Source organism: Ovis aries, chromosome 26 (genome assembly GCF_016772045.2).
Source record: "Ovis aries strain OAR_USU_Benz2616 breed Rambouillet chromosome 26, ARS-UI_Ramb_v3.0, whole genome shotgun sequence".
Lineage (NCBI taxonomy): Eukaryota > Metazoa > Chordata > Mammalia > Artiodactyla > Bovidae > Ovis > Ovis aries.
The window spans coordinates 36477013-36492654 of NC_056079.1; the positions used below are offsets into that span (position 1 = coordinate 36477013).

Sequence of the window (15642 nt, forward strand, 5' to 3'; positions counted from 1 at the left end):
CCCGATCCCTGCCTGACATCCTCTGACTTGTCCCTGGCCCTGTCTTCCTGCCAGTCACCCGAACGTGGGTGCCGACTTTGAATCTCGTCTCTTCTCGGAATCTGCCCCTCTTCCCGCCCCGCGCCGCCCTCCCCGCCGCCCCGTCTGAAGTCTCCAGTCTTCTCCTTCGTGTGTACACCCTGCTTTCCCTTCCTGTGCCCACTGCCTCCACTCATTCAGAGTCGTCCTAGCGCCTCACTCTCCTGGGCGCCTGTTCCTACTGACTGGTCCCTCTCTCATGCTTCTGAGAGGACATGTCCGTCCCCGTCCCCTGCTAGGTCGAGGCCAAAGCTCGTAGCGTCCCGTCTCTCCTGATTGACTGCAGCCCACTTCAAAACCCGCCCTTCGATCCTCTCTGGAGCCTCTGCCCATGCGCGCCTTTCAGAATGCTGCTCCCGCCCCTCCCCCGGGCCTGCCCCTCCGTGGGGACCGCCCTGGCCCAGTGAGCACAGCAGGGCTCCCTCTCAGATTCCGTGCGTTCGTGGCCTCCCCCACCCAGTACTGTTGTTGCAGGCCTCTGCCTGTCCTCGACAGGAAGGACTGACCCTGGGTTTGAGGTCCGTAGACCAGATTCAGTCCATTCCAGTTCAGTTCCTGCTGTGTCGCTTAGTCATGTCCGACTCTTTGTGACCCCACGGGCTGCAGCACGCCAGGCCCCCCTGTCCATCACCAACTCCTGGAGCTTACTTAAACTCATGTCGATTGAGTCGGTGATGCTGTCCAACCATCTCATCCTCTGTCATCCCCTTCTCCTCCCGCCTCCAATGTTTCCCAGCATCAGGGTCTTTTCCAAGGAGTCAGTTCTTCGCGTCAGGTGGCCAAAGTATTGGAGTTTCAGCTTCAGCATCAGTCCTTCCAGTGAGTATTCAGGACTGATTTCCTTAGGATTCCTTTAGGATATGAGCCATGCCGTGTAGACCAGATTATTTGCGCAGTAAGTGAAGGAAGTGGTTTGATCCAGCGGCACATTTTCGACAGCTCCAGCCGCACAGAAGACACTTGTTCAGGATGGCAGGATGAAGAGAGGGTGACTCTGCACTTCCCTGTCAGCACTGGCAACACCGCCCTGCCACCTCGCTCGTGAGTCACAGGCTCTCCTTTAGCCAAGAACCCATTAGAGGGACTGGACCTTCCTCCACACCTCCGCACTTGGCCTTCCAGCCCATCTTGCTTGGAAAGCCCAGTGACATCAGAGCGACTGGCACTTAGTATGCTCACAGCCAGCTTTTACTGAGTGAACAGATGTCCCCTTGCCCTTCTCCGTCGTGGTGACTTAAGCCACCGACTGGTGACTGCCTCTTCTGTCTCTTCTAATCTGTGTGTCAGCTTGCTGGTCTGTGATCTTTTATTTTTTAAGTCTTAAGAACTTTTTAATTTATTTATTTGTTTGTGTTTGGCTGCGCAGGGTCTGCATTGCTGTGTGCCGGCTTTTCTCCAGTTGCAGCGAGTTGGGGCTCCTCTGCATTGGGGTGCATGGGCTGTTCACTGCGGGGGCCTCTCTTGTTGCAGAGTGTGGATGCTAGTAGCTGTGGCTCACAGGCTCGGTTGCTCCACAGCACGTGGAATCTTCCTGGACCAGGGATTGACCCTGTGTCCCCTGCACTGGCAGGCGAATTCTTTAACCGCTGGACCACCCGGGGCGTCCCTGGTCCATCGATCTTTGCGTTTCTTCCCTGTGGCATGCGTCCCGAGCAAGCGTACCCTCAGGAGAGCTCAGTGGTCCCTTTCAGCTCAGGGTGTGGTCAGTAGGCTTCATGGACACAGTCCTCACATAGCCGCTTCTCTGCATGGGAGTCTAGCTGGTCCTGTCTGTTCCCTCATCTCTGGAGCGTGGTTTGGGATTCTGGCTCATCAGTGAGCACTCCAGAGCATCATCATCTGCAGTTGTATGTCCGTGTCTCCCTCACGAGCCGGCGGGATGCTGGAGTCCAAGACCTGGGTGCTGTTCCTGCCAAGGACCCAGGAGGGCTCGGTGCTTGACACAGACCCCCCGGAGCAGCGTCTGTCTGAGGAGATGCCGCTACATGGGATAAAGTTCACACAGAGTGCCACTTGGCACCTCTTCCCTGTCACTGGAACGTGAGAATGTGGAACCTGCGGGCCCTGATGCTTCGTGGTCCACTTTTCCAGTTCTGTGCGCTTGCAGTATCTCTGTTGTTAGGGGCTTTGATTTTAAAGTTTCAGACACACAGGTATTTCTGTTTTCCATCTCAAATTCTCATGTTCCATCTAATTTAAGTCAAATTAAGTTCTGTCACCTTGAGAAAATTCTGGTTCATGACATTGTCACCCCGTGGTCCTGTTCCGTTAAATAAGGCATAGTCAGACCGACTGAGCCTCTCAGGGACTGATCCTGGAAGGGGCGCTGCCACCGAGCCCTTGCCCGTCAACATTTTGACCATTTCACTCAGTGTAAGACACCATGTGTAACAACATACGTGGGATTCTCAATACATACAGTCGATATATGTGTATAGTGTGCACGTGTGTGTAGTACGTAGTGGATATACATATGTGCGTGTAACACACACACACTATGTATATGTATATGTACAGGATTGTCTAATTCCAGGTTTGATTAGGTTGACAAAAAGTATTTGAGAATGAGCGACCTCCCGAAGCGAGAGCTCAGGCGTGTTACGTGCAGGGGCTTTAGCATAAGGAGAGCCCGCCGTTCACAGGGTCACTGGCTGGGTCACTGGCTTGCCCTCCATCCTCCCTTAAGCCCTGGCACAGCTCTTGAGCATCGTGGCACCGAGCTGTGCCCTCCGTCTGATGTGAGTGCTCTGCCTTCCCAGGGGCTTCTCAGGGCACCTCCCCACTCGTCCTTCCCTGCGTCACTCAGTGGGACGTTCACGTCTAGTGTCACAGGCCTTGCCTTAGTCTGGGTATTCCCACTTGTTCAAACTACAGTGAGTCCCAACATTTGCATATCCTGGCCTTGGACAAACGAACCCCCGCCTTTCTGTTAGAACCCCTGATGCTCATGTCACACAGCTGCACGGGCCTTGGGGACTCGGTGGCTGAGCAGACACACCCCGTCTTCCCCTATGGGCGCTCCCCGCCGGCCATGAGTTCCCGCGAGAGGAGACAGTGTCCCCGTGTGCAGGGTCGTGCCCAGGCGGCTATCACACTGCACTTTTACCCTAGTAAAAGTCAGTAAAACAAAAATGAAAGTGCTGGTGAAAGCACCAGTCTTTTTTTTTTTTTTTGCCACGCCCCATGGTATGTGCGATCTCAGTTCCCCAACCAGGGACGGAACCCGTGCCCCCTGCAGTGGACGGGCATCTGAACCATGGCCATGATGGCCAGGGAGGTCCCCCAGCAGAACAAGGTGGGTGGCATATGGGCTGTACCCTCTGAGAGCAGTGGGCCTGTTGCTCCATCTGGATGCTCGCTGGGCCTAAGCCAACCTGCTGTGCCCAGTTGTGAAAGCAAAGAAGAAGAGGGAACAAGTGTGAGATGTTGAAACTCTACGGTCAAAGGCTGGATTTAAGGGCAGATTTAGTGAGAGGTTTTGCCATTTCACTTAATGTGCGGCTGGAACACCCCTGAGAAGGCGGAAGTTGGGTGTTCAGATCTCAGGGGTTTCCCTGTGTTTTCAGAAAACACTCGGCACGAAGTCTTCACACAGTGTGTCTGGCCCCTTAGGCTCTGTGAAGGGTGTCTTCTCCCCCTGAGGGTGCATCCTTTCTCTGCTATGCCCTGGCCCAGCACCCTTTTCCTTAGTGTGGTTATCACTTTTGCTTTTGACCTTCTTTTGCCTCTAATGAAAAAAAAAAGAGGTTCATGCCATTAGGACATTGACATCCCTCTGAGTCAGGTAATATAAGCGTAAATGATTTTTAATAATTGGCAGTTATACTGTGGATTTCCCGTGATTCCGTCAGCCCTTCCCTGATGGGTGACTTTTCACTAGTCTCTGATGATCTCACTTGACACTGTGCAGTCCGCACCCGTATTTGTACGTGATGGTGCTGTTGGCTTCGTACGCTGGATTGCCAGAGGCAGAAACAAAAGGTCAAACGATATGTACATCTTAAAATGGAATAGCTTTTGCCGTGTTTCTTTACCCCAATTGCACAGCAGTTATTACTCCTTCCAGCGATATAGGGAGTGCCTTTTACATCTCATCTGAAATTCCTTCTGGTTGAAGAAGTGAAAAGGCATGCTGTTGTTCCTTTCATGAGTACTTTGTGGACGGCCAGTGAGCTGGAGCGGCTTCTTACGTGATTGCATAACTGTTTGCGGTCTGTGTTTCATTTCTACTCCTATAAGTTACCTCTTCATGTGTTCTCTGCCAGTGTTTCTGCTGGTTTGCTTTCTTTGGTTGTGTATTAGAATGGTCTTTTCTTTATTAAATCAGTAATTACTCAGTTCTGTTGATACTAGATAGTATTTTTAAATGTACCTCAGTTCAGTTCAGTTGCTTCAGTTCAGTTCAGTCGCTCAGTCATGTCCAACTCTTTGTGACCCCATGAATCGCAGCACGCCAGGCCTCCCTGTCCATCACCAACTCCCAGAGTTCACTCAGACTCAAGTCCGTCGAGTCCATGATGCCATCCAGCCATCTAATCCTCTGTCGTCCCCTTCCCCTCCTGCCCCCAATCCCTCCCAGCATCAGAGTCTTTTCCAATGAGTCAGCTCTTCGCATGAGGTGGCCAAAGTATTCGAGTTTCAGCTTTAGCATCATTCCTTCCAAAGAAATCCGAGGGCGGATCTCCTTCAGAATGGACTGGTTGGATCTCCTTGCAGTCCAAGGGACTCTCAAGAGTCTTCTCCAACACCACAGTTCAAAAGCATCAATTCTTCGGCGCTCAGCCTTCTTCACAGTCCAACTCTCACATCTGTACATGACCACTGGAAAAACCATAGACTTGACTAGACGGACCTTTGTTGGCAAAGTAATGTCTCTGCTTTTTAATATACTATCTAGGTTGGTCATAACTTTCCTTCCAAGGAGTAAGCATGTTTTAATTTCATGGCTGCAGTCACCATCTGCAGTGATTTTGGAGCCCCCAAAACTAAAGTCTGACACTGTTTCCACTGTTTTCCCATCTATTTGCCATGACGTGATGGGACCAGATGCCATGATCCTCATTTTCTGAATGTTGAGCTTTAAGCCAACTTTTTCACTGTCCACTTTCACTTTCATTAAGAGGCTTTTAGTTCCTCTTCACTTTTTGCCATAAGGGTGGTGTCATCTGCATATCTGAGGTTATTGAGATTTCTCCCAGCAATCTTGATTCCAGCTTGTGCTTCTTCCAGCCCAGCGTTTCTCATGATGTACTCTGCATATAAGTTAAATAAGCAGGGTGACAATATACAGCCTTGACGTCCTCCTTTTCCTATTTGGAACCAGTCTGTTGTTCCATGTCCAGTTCTAACTGTTGCTTCCTGACTTGCATATAGGTTTCTCAAGAGGCAGATCAGGTGGTCTGGTATTCCCATCTCTTTCAGAATTTTCTACAGTTTACTGTGATCCACACAGCCAAAGGCTTTGGCATAGTCAATAAAGCAGAAATAGTTGTTTTTCTGGAACTCTCTCGCTTTTTCCATGATCCAGCGGATGTTGGCAATTTGATCTCAGGTTCCTCTGCCTTTTCTAAAAACCAGCTTGAACATCTGGAAGTTTATGGTTCACATATTGCTGAAGCCTGGCTTGGAGAATTTTGAGCATTTCTTTACTAGCGTGTGAGATGAGTGCAATTGTGCGGTAGTTTGAGCATTCTTTGGCATTGCCTTTCTTTGGGATTGGAATGAAAACGGACCTTTTCCAGTCTTATGGCCACTGCTGAGTTTTCCAAATTTGCTGGCATATTGAGTGCAGCACTTTCACAGCATCATCTTTCAGGATTTGAAATAGCTCAGCTGGAATCTAACCTCGGAAAATAAAAACATGGTCATCTTGTCTCGAATGCCATCCTCAGTCTTTATCCTTAATCCTACTGGCCTGAATCTAAAACCCTGGGAAGCGCCTGTCTAACCCACTTCTTTGTTTTCTTTTATGTTCCCTTAAAGTAAAAAAAATGCATTTTTTTTCTTTAGAAAAGTCACATAGCATTATGATTTTGAAAAATAGTAGTGTTGCTTCCCTAACACCTGGGTTGCTTTCTTATTGGTTCATAGGAGTTTTTGCCTATTGATACATGCTTTTTGGCATATGCATTACAGATTTTTTTTTCCCTTGTTTTGGTCTTTGGTTCTTTGTATACTATCTTTTGCCATAAATTTTTCTTTCTTTCTTTTTAATTGAAGTATAGTGGATTTATGATATTTGAAGTGTACAGCAAAGTGATTCGGTTATAGATATGTGTATGTATATATATATTTTCATTCTTTTCTGTTGTAGTTTATTATAAGATACTGAATATTGTTCTGTGTGCTGTACAATAGGTCCTTGTTGATTATTTTCTATACTGTAGTGTGTGTCCATTAATCTGACTCCTAATTTATCCCTCCCCCTTCTTCCCCTTTGGTAAGTTTGTTTTCCGCTTCTGTGAGTCTGTTTCTATTTGTAAGTTCATTTGTATCATTTTCTTTTAGATTCCACCGGTAAGTGATACCATGTGATAGTTACCTTTGTCTGTCTGGTTTCACTTGCTGTGATAATCTCAGGGTCCATCCATGTGGCTGCGAGGCATTATCCCCTTCTTTTTCACGGCTGAGTGGTATTCCATCGTTCGTGTACCACATCCTCATCATTCATCTGTTGATGGTCGCTTAGGTCGCTTCCGTGTTTGGCTGTTGTAAATAGCACTTCAGTGATCGCAGTGGTGCATGTATCTTTTTGAATTAGAGTTTTGTTAGAGATAGTAACATATGATTCATCTGGTAACCTTATTTTTGGCTGTTTAAAGACCCTCAGTACTCTTTTCTCTAGTTGCCATCAACTTTTAAAACCTCTTTGTGTTATTTGTTTTGCTTTTTTTAAAATGCCATATAGTTTTTCTCTCATGATGCTTTTTTTTTCTTTTTTCGGCTAAATTTATCCTGTGGTATTTTAGAATTTTTGCTGTTAGTGTAAATGGGATTTTTTTTTCCTCCTTTCAACTGGATCTATGACAGGGAGAAAAACTGCTGATTTGTATCTGCTTGTTTTGCTTCCAGACGACTTACTACATTTTCCCCAGTTTTTCGTCTATTGAGTCTTCTAGGCTTAGAGTCAGATCATTTCCAGATAAAGATCATTTTATCTCTTTCCAATACTTCCTTGTTTCTTTCATCTGTGGTACATACAGGTTGTTGGGACTTCTGTTAAAACCTCTCTTAGGGGTAAAAACCACATCCTAATGGGCATCTGAGCCTTGGCTGTCCTGGGTCACGTGGTCACGTTTGCTGTTCATAGCAGAGGCTGCGGTAGCGAGTGAGCCGGGTGGTGGGGGCTGCTTCCTTGTCAGCTAGAGTCTGAGCGCTTTAAAGTTGGGAACCATGTCCTCCCGTATTTCACGGCCCTCAGAGCCCAGCAGCAGAGGACGGGGCACACAGCAGACGCATGCTGGACCGGCAGATGTATTGAAGGCGCCCCCCCACTCTCCCCTTCTAGGCCCCCAGCCCGCTTCCTCCCTGGAGGCAGCTCTGCCCTGCGTTCTCTGCATCCAAGGGCCAAGTGCTGTCTGCCCAGAGGGCCCGTCTCCCTTACCACCCTGCAGAATTTACTTTTTGAGCCTCTAGACCAGAGAAGGTCCCCGTCTCAAAGTTAATCAGCACCTCCTGGAGGGCTTGGTAGAGAGCAGACCGCAGGGTCACCCCCAGGTTTCTGATTCACTCCACCTGGGGCGGGACCTGAAGATTTGGCGTTTCTGTGTACCAAGTCTGATGCTGCTAGACCGGGCAGTGCCGATTGAGAACCGCTGCTCGAGAGGGGAGGTGGTGACCTCATGGATGGAAGGCTTAGAGTTCTTTGCGTGAACCAGGCAGATTCTGGTGCAGGCCCAAGCTCTGCTCACGTAGCCAAGTCCCCCTACCTTCACCAACAGGGCATCTGTGGGCCTGTCCCCCACCGCCCCCCACTGTGAGCCCCTGCACGGAGTCAGGGTGTGTATCCAGGACACGAGATAACCATCTTTCACTGGGGAGGCAATGCCGAGTGAAAGGCGTCGTCCAGGCTTAGCAGGAACTCACTCCCCTTTCCGCCTTCTCAGCCTCTGCGCTTCGATACCTTCATGAGAACAGAATCATCCATCGGGATCTGAAGCCAGAAAACATTGTCCTGCAGCAAGGGGAGCAGAGGGTGAGTGACCCCGCGGGCCCGCCTCGGAGAGGGGCAGGGGGGCGGGGGAGCTTGGGCTGAGCAGCTGGGGGCAGGCAGTGGGGCGAGGAATGTGCCTGCGTGCCTGCTTATGTTTGGGTTTCCTTGCTCATGCATTTGCTTTTGATTCTCTGGGAGCGTTCTTTGAATTGAAACAAAATCCAGCGCCAGGTTCTGGCTTGCAGGTTGAAGCCAGTTTGAACGGACCACACTGTTAACCGTCCCACGTTGCAGGAATCTGATAAGAAAAGTAGTGTTTGTCTTCCAACTGCCACCCCCTCTGGCCTTGGGGCCTCGTACTTCTTGGAAACGGACGTTTTTTTGTTTTCCATTTGTTTGGGAGCCTCAGCTTTTGAAGCTCACAGGGAATCCAGCTGTAGGTGGGTTCTGGATGTGGCCGAAAGGATGTATTTGGAGCTGTCCTGGTCCATCCTGCAGTTTGCCCAGAGCTCTCGAGGGGCCCCCGCCGCTCAGGTGTGGGGTCACCACCCTGCAGGGCTGGGCTGTGTTTGTTCAGCTGGGTGGTGAGCAGGGCTCAGACAAGTGGAATGCAGTCGCTCAGCCGTGGGCTGTCTGATCTCTCCCCCGTGGCTTCCGTCAGCGTAACCCACGCCCGTCCTGGCCCTCACCTCTGTCCCTGTTCACACTCATTCCCGGCAGTCCATTGGAGGTTGGAGAATTTAAAGTGTTTACTGAGAAGGAACCGCGCCTGGTCCTCCGAGTCACGGCAAGTCTGGGGTTCGCAGTCCCGACGGCCGGTGCGTGGTCTCCCAATTCTGACCTTCCTCCAGCAGGTGCTTGCCAGGCAAGGGAGGACAGGCGCCTGGCGTTTTTACGTTGTTTCTTTTGCCTGAACCTACTGCATCTAAGGCGTTCTCCTGCCTATTCGGCAGTCCTTAGGAGCTTAGGGTCTTAGCACTGGGAATTCAGAAATACACCCTCTGCGCCAGCAGAGGTGCTCAAGACTCTTGAAGGACAGCGGACTCGCATAGTCCTCAGATGTCTCTCCCTCCCTGCTTTTTCTTCTAGTTAATACACAAAATTATTGACCTGGGATATGCCAAGGAGCTGGACCAGGGCAGCCTCTGCACGTCCTTCGTGGGGACCCTGCAGTACCTGGTAAGAGGCGGGGTTCCTGGGTCTGCGCGTCAGCCTCTCTCGGGAGGCCATGGCCGCAGGGCTCTGCTTCTTTCCTCACCTTCTGCTGGCTGAGCTTGCCGGCTCTCTGGATGATTCCTGGATGCACAGGAAACACACTGGTGTGTGAGGTCAGACTCCTCATCCTCCCAGAGGCCCTGTGGAAGGGCGCGGTCATCCTCTTGTGTCTAAAGGGCTCTGCTCCTGGGCCCGTGCATGTCCTGTGACCTGCTATGCTGCCGTGTTTCAGCCCAGAGAGTGTAAACCAGGTTCCTGCTACTCCAAAGGGGCCTCCGTTCCCACACTGCATCTCAGGGGCTACGAGGAGAGGGCTGGCTTCCAGCTCCCACCCTTTCTTCTTCTTATTTGGTCTAAATATTGTGGCTCTATTTGAGTCCCCAATTCATCCAAGAAATACTGATCACCTGTAGTTTTTCCTTTTTATGTTTTATTTTTTTTGAGGGGCGGGGGTGCCACACTGCACATGCATATATTTAAGGGTTTTTAAAAAATTATTTATCCATTTTAATTGGAGGATAATTGCTGTACAGTAGTGTGATGGTTTTTGCCGCACATCAGTATGAATCAGCCACAGGCATACACGTGTCCCCCGCATCCTGAGTCCCCCGCCCACCTGCCTGCCTCCCCACCCCATCCTTCCAGGTTGTCCCAGGGCGCTGGCTCTGGGTGCCCTGCTTCATACATCAAACTCGCACTTAAATATATTTCTTTCTTATACTAAGAAAGCCACTTCGCTTGGAACCCAGTGCTTCCCAAACCTATCTTTCCTGGAAGCTCTTCCTCTCTTCCTGCAGACATGCTGCGAGTGTTGTTTTAGAGTTTAGGAGGAAGGCGGACATGGCCCTGATACACAGATAGTGAAGCGATTGGAGGGATGATAAGGACTGCTAAGGGAGAGAGAGCATGGGGCGTGGCGACATGCTAGGAGGGCCTGGTGCTGCCTGCACGTCCAGGGACTTGGGGGCGAAGAGGGAGTTCCAGGCGGTGGGGCAGCAGGAGGCACCCGGGAGGCATGGCCGGAACCAGAGAAGGAGGAGGCCATCTCGGGTTGAGGCTGGAGAGGAAGGTGGGGGACAGGTCATTCAGAGCCTCTCTGGTTGCGTTAGAGACTCCAGACTTGATCCTGAAACCTCTGGAGGGACTGTGAAGGGTCTTAGGCGTGAGAGGAACCAGGTTTACCTTTGGAAGAGACCACACTTGGCACAATGTGGAGGGTGAGTTGCAGGCAGTGGGCGAGTGGTATAGCGGCCGTTGGGGTGGGCTAGTCTGAGCTGGTGGGCAGCCATCAGGATGTGGAGGACGGCTCAAGAAGTGCCTGAGAGAGGGGCCTCTACAGGGAGCTTAGGACTCCGCACTTTTACCACCAAGGGCCAGAGTTTGATACCTGGTCAGGGAACTAAGATCCCACAAGCCACGCAGTGTGGCAAAAAAACCACAAGCAAACAAATAACAACAACAAAAAACACAAGGCCTGGAACAGGCTCAGCAGGACTTAGTGATAGATTGCATGCAAATGATGACCAGGAAATGTAGGCTGAATAACGGAGTCTGCAGTTCATAAAAGAAAAAGGAAAGAAAGTTGAAAGCCACTGGGCTCCATGGGCTTAAACAGGCTACCTGGGTCTTACATAAAAAAGAGAAAAAGCAGTCACTGAGGTCCTTGTGAGCGCGTCCACACTTCCCATTAACCCCCGCTGGGCAGTGGACGTGGTCCTTTTATCCCCTGCTCTGGGGGGGTAGAGGTTTCAGGGTGGGGACCTGGGGCTGTGACTCAGCACCTTTGCCCACGGAGTAGGTCCTGGGGGTCCTGCCCTGTGTCCTCTGGACCCCTTGTTGGCTCAGTGGCAATGAATGCAGGGCCCAAGCTCTGATGATTTGCGGGGCCAGAACTTCTGTCCAGAACCAGACACAGAGGCCGACCTGATCGTCCCACACGTTTCATCTTGGCTTGTGGTCCTTCGTGTCCTGCCTGCGCACCTCCGCTCCTCAGGGTCCTTTCTGGCACGTCTGCTCTCGGGCATCCCGAGCCGGCCACACCCCACCTGTGCTGGGAAGCTTCCTGTCACCCCAGGTTGACTGCTTGGGGAGCTGGCCTTTCCTGCTCGACTGTGACATTCTGTCCCATCAGGGACCGTGGACCTCGTTAGGGGGCTGGCCGGCATTCGTTGCATACACTATGCCTGGGTGTGTGTGGCCTGGATCACTTCCCCTGTGGTCCTGCACGGTGCCTGGGAGAAGGGTGCACAGCACACCTCAGCCCCCCCTCGCCCCTGCCGCAGGCCCTTGTTTCAGCCCCGGGATGGGATGAGATCAGAGAGTCTAGGTTCCACTGCCTGATTCGTGGCCACCTCCTCCCTCAGCGTGGGGTCCGGGGAGCGTGTGCAGGCCCGGATGCCAGGTGCCCTCAACATGGTGGCCCTCAGCGCAGGGTCCGGGGAGCGTGGGGCAGGCCCGGGCGCCCCCGCCATGGTGGCCTCTCAGTGCGGGGTCCGGGGAGTATGGGGCAGGCCCGGGCGCCCCCGCCGTGACAGCCCCTCTACGGCTCAGCTCGAGCGTGCCCCCCACCTCACAGGCCCCCGAGCTGCTGGAGCAGCAGAAGTACACGGTGACGGTGGACTACTGGAGCTTCGGCACCTTGGCCTTCGAGTGCATCACTGGCTTCCGGCCATTCCTGCCCAACTGGCAGCCAGTGCAGTGGTGAGTGAGCCGTGGGCCCGCCCCCCGGGAGGGTGTCCCCCGCCTTTGCCAGACAGCACCTCACCTTCCCGGTCTCGTGGGGTGCCCCAGGCCAGGCCTGAGACCCCTGTGACCTGTCACCCCGAGGAAGTCCTGTGGGGACCCGGCGTGAGCACAGCCTGAGCTCCAAGAGCCCTGGATTCTGAACCTTAACAGCCTTAAATCCAGTCCGTGTAAATGACTGCTCTGCGCAGGGCAGGAAGCCAGTGTGTTTACAGAGTGTGTGTGTGTGTGTGTGTGTGTGTGTGTGGTGGTAAACAAAAGGAATGTTCACATGACAAATAATGAGACGTATGTATGTGAAAGTTTATTGCTGACAAATCTTACTGCGCCTCAGTATAGTTTTTTTTTTTTTTTTTATATATGGTGGTATACCCGCTTCAGGGCTGTTCTCTCATATCATCCCACCCTCGCCTTCTCCCACGTAGTCCAATGGTCTGTTCTTGATATCTGTGTTTCTTTCGCTGCTTTGCAAATAGAATCATTGTTACCATCGTTGTAAATTCCATATATATGTGTTAATATACTGTATTGATAAAAGAATGAAACCAGAACACTTTCCAATACCATACACAAAAATAAACTCAAAGTGGATTAAAGTTCTAAACATAAGACCAGAAACTATGAAATTTGGTTTTAAAAGCATCAGACAGTGAACCAAGTACACTGCCGAAAAGATACTTTCTAATAAGGAATATGATCAAGGTTTTAAAAACTACTCTGTATTTTTAAACTTTTCTTCTAATTGTAATACTAATATGTGGTTCATTATATACATAAAAGTTAATCATTACTGAAACGCATCATTTAAAAGTTAGTGTTCCCTTGAACCAATTAGGGTTCATTCACAGTGATTCCTTGAGGGACCACACGCTAACTGAAGCAATAGTGCCATTGTCCAGAATTCTTTACCTCCAGTCTTAGTGTTTGGAGCAGCTCTAAGTTCACGGGATTCATCCTTTAGAAAGCAGAAGAGGGAAAGGTCATCCCTCGCCACCTGCTTGGTTCCCCCCGACCCACAGACGCCTGGCACTGTTGGCTTTGGGTCCACCTCGGGGATGTTTTGTACACCCACAAGTGAGCGGGCATGTATCTGCCCGCTGGCTCTTTGGTGGATTTCACCCCTTCTCAGCTCGGTGATGACGTCGCAGGCACGCCGCCCTGTGAGTGCTCCTCCAGGGTTTTACACTGAGAATTTCCTCCCGCCGCCGCTAACATTCCTCCGTCTCCAGACTCTTCTTCTGTGTGTCTGTGTTTGTTCAAAAAACAAAGTGGGTTACCATATGTACTCTCATAGAACCTGCCTTTCACACTTAACTAAAACAGCTCCGGGAAATCCCGGTCCATCCACAGTTATTTCCCTGGGATAAGTTCCTAGAAATGGGATCAACCTACCAGATCGTGCACATGTTCAAGGGTTTTGGTTTGTACTAACAACGTGCTCCACAGAAAGGTTGTATAAATAGCATCTCCAGCAGGAACATGCAAAGGTCCTCTCCCCCTGCCCCCTTTGTGGGGCAGCTCTGGCTGATGTCACGTTTCTCAGTATCTTCCTGGAAGTACCAAAAACACAGGCTCTCTCAAAGGACACAGGTACTGACATCATGAGAATGTTTATTTGTGAGACCAAGACGTAGTCTTTGAAATCCGTTCAAGAAGAGTAGCTTTCTGTGACGCAGTCCAGTTCGGTCACTGTTTACACACCAGACACAGGAAAGGATGAACCAGGCTCGGTCTCCGTGCCCGAGGGGCCTGGTGACGTGGCGGAGGGCGCCCTCCCGTGGAGACTTACGGTAGCACAAGCAGCGCCCTGAGCTGGGCTCCGCCGCGCTGACTTAGCTCCTTGCGTTAACAATCAGACCGCTTCAAACTGTACACGCGTCGTGTTTTTAACTTGCCAAGGGATGACTGCAGTTCTGTTCAAATGTTGAGCGTTTCCATTATTTATAGCAAGGTGAATCAGAATCCATCAGAACTAGAGGAAATGCCATTTGAAACCATCCCTGATGGCCCTGCTGTCTGCAGAGCCAGCCTCCCTCACGTTGCTGGGAGGCCAGGTGACCACTTCCAAGCACGCATCTCTGAAACCCGAGAGTCTGTGAGACGTGCCTGTCTGGTCTGCCTGTAATGCCTTAGGCAACGTCAACAATTTCACTCTCGTCTCAAACGGCAGATAGATAGTAATTTCAGAACAAATGCAATTTGAGCTTTATTATCCTATCATAAAGCTGCTTTGAAGGACCAGTCTTGAAAATACATTTTAGGACCAGCCTAAGCAGTAAGCGTTTCACTCACTGTGTCCTTTCATTTATCCGTGTAATTTCCCGTGGACAGACCTGAGTTTCTGTAGAGCACCATCCCACCGCGTGTGATGACAGTGTGGCTTCCGGCTGGCAGGTTCGAGCCACACCCTGGCTCTTCAGGCTCCGTGTGCTCCACGTGGGTCAGTTTACCCCCCCTGCCAATGAGGCTTCAGGCTAAAGCATTTTCCATCTGAATCTCTAACGTCTTTCTGGAAAGGAAGGATGCGGACATTCAGACAGAGTAGCAGGAGCGGCTGGGCCTGGCTCCAAGCCCCTGGTTCCGTCTTTCTCTAGTGGTGTGACTTCGGGCAGGCCATTTCCTCACCTGGTGAGGGTGGGGGATGGGGGGCTGAAAACTGCCTACCCCACAGAGGTCTCGGGTAGAGAAGGGTGCATTCACTGTCAGCGCTTGATTCTCTGCGAAGCGTTGTTCAGACTCCTGTCATCACCCTTGTCGCTGAGAATATGTGAGGCCAGTTTAAAATCTTTTTTCCTTAAACACTATTTCAGATACGTCTAAAGGGTCTCCTAGTTGGAAAACGTTAGCACTTCACTTGCCTTCAGAAGTCAGGCATAGCCATTGCATTTAGAGGGAAGTGCGTGGTGTGTGCAGGTGGTACATGAAGGGACCGTGGTGCAGACGTCCTGTCTTCATTCTCTGTGTTAGATGGAAAGTAAAAGAACAAGCCGGATGGGCCGGGGTGAGGTCAGGAGACAGCGGTACAAGCCCGCGGGTTCCTGACTCTCACCGGGCAGTACCGACGCCCTTAACCTCCCAAAGAAGCTTCCCAGCGGGTTGCTGGGCCTCACAAGTGGTTCAGTAGACCCCTGGGGGATCCTGTCTGGTTGTCAAGTGGAAAGTCACCCGTGTAAGGGGCTGTTGGACGCCCGCTGACATCAGGGTCACTACACACAGCGCGACAGTCCCCCCACGTCCACAGGCACTCCAAAGTCCGGCAGAAGAGCGAGATGGACATCGTGGTGAGCGAGGACCTGAACGGGGCCGTGAAGTTCTCCAGCTCGCTGCCTCACCCCAACAACCTCAACAGGTACGTCCCCGGCCTCTCCTCCTCCACCTCTGCGGCCGGCCCTTCCTTTCTAAAGATGGGGGTCGGGGCTGACGTCCGCGGCAGCTCTGACCCTGGTCCTGCCGTC

The 15642-nt window shown here is 51.3% G+C and overlaps 1 protein-coding gene across 4 annotated transcripts in view; it reads left to right on the forward strand.

Moving 5' to 3' along the window:
* The window catches only part of IKBKB (inhibitor of nuclear factor kappa B kinase subunit beta), a 51873-nt gene that overhangs the window by 22947 nt on the left and 13284 nt on the right, over positions 1-15642 (forward strand). For all 4 annotated transcript variants that reach the window (XM_042241396.2, XM_042241397.2, XM_027962683.3 and 1 more), the window contains exons 6-9: positions 8184-8272; positions 9320-9409; positions 12021-12145; positions 15429-15536. In XM_042241396.2, coding sequence (XP_042097330.1) covers positions 8184-8272; positions 9320-9409; positions 12021-12145; positions 15429-15536 — 412 coding nt within the window. The remainder of the gene's footprint in view (positions 1-8183; positions 8273-9319; positions 9410-12020; positions 12146-15428; positions 15537-15642) is intronic.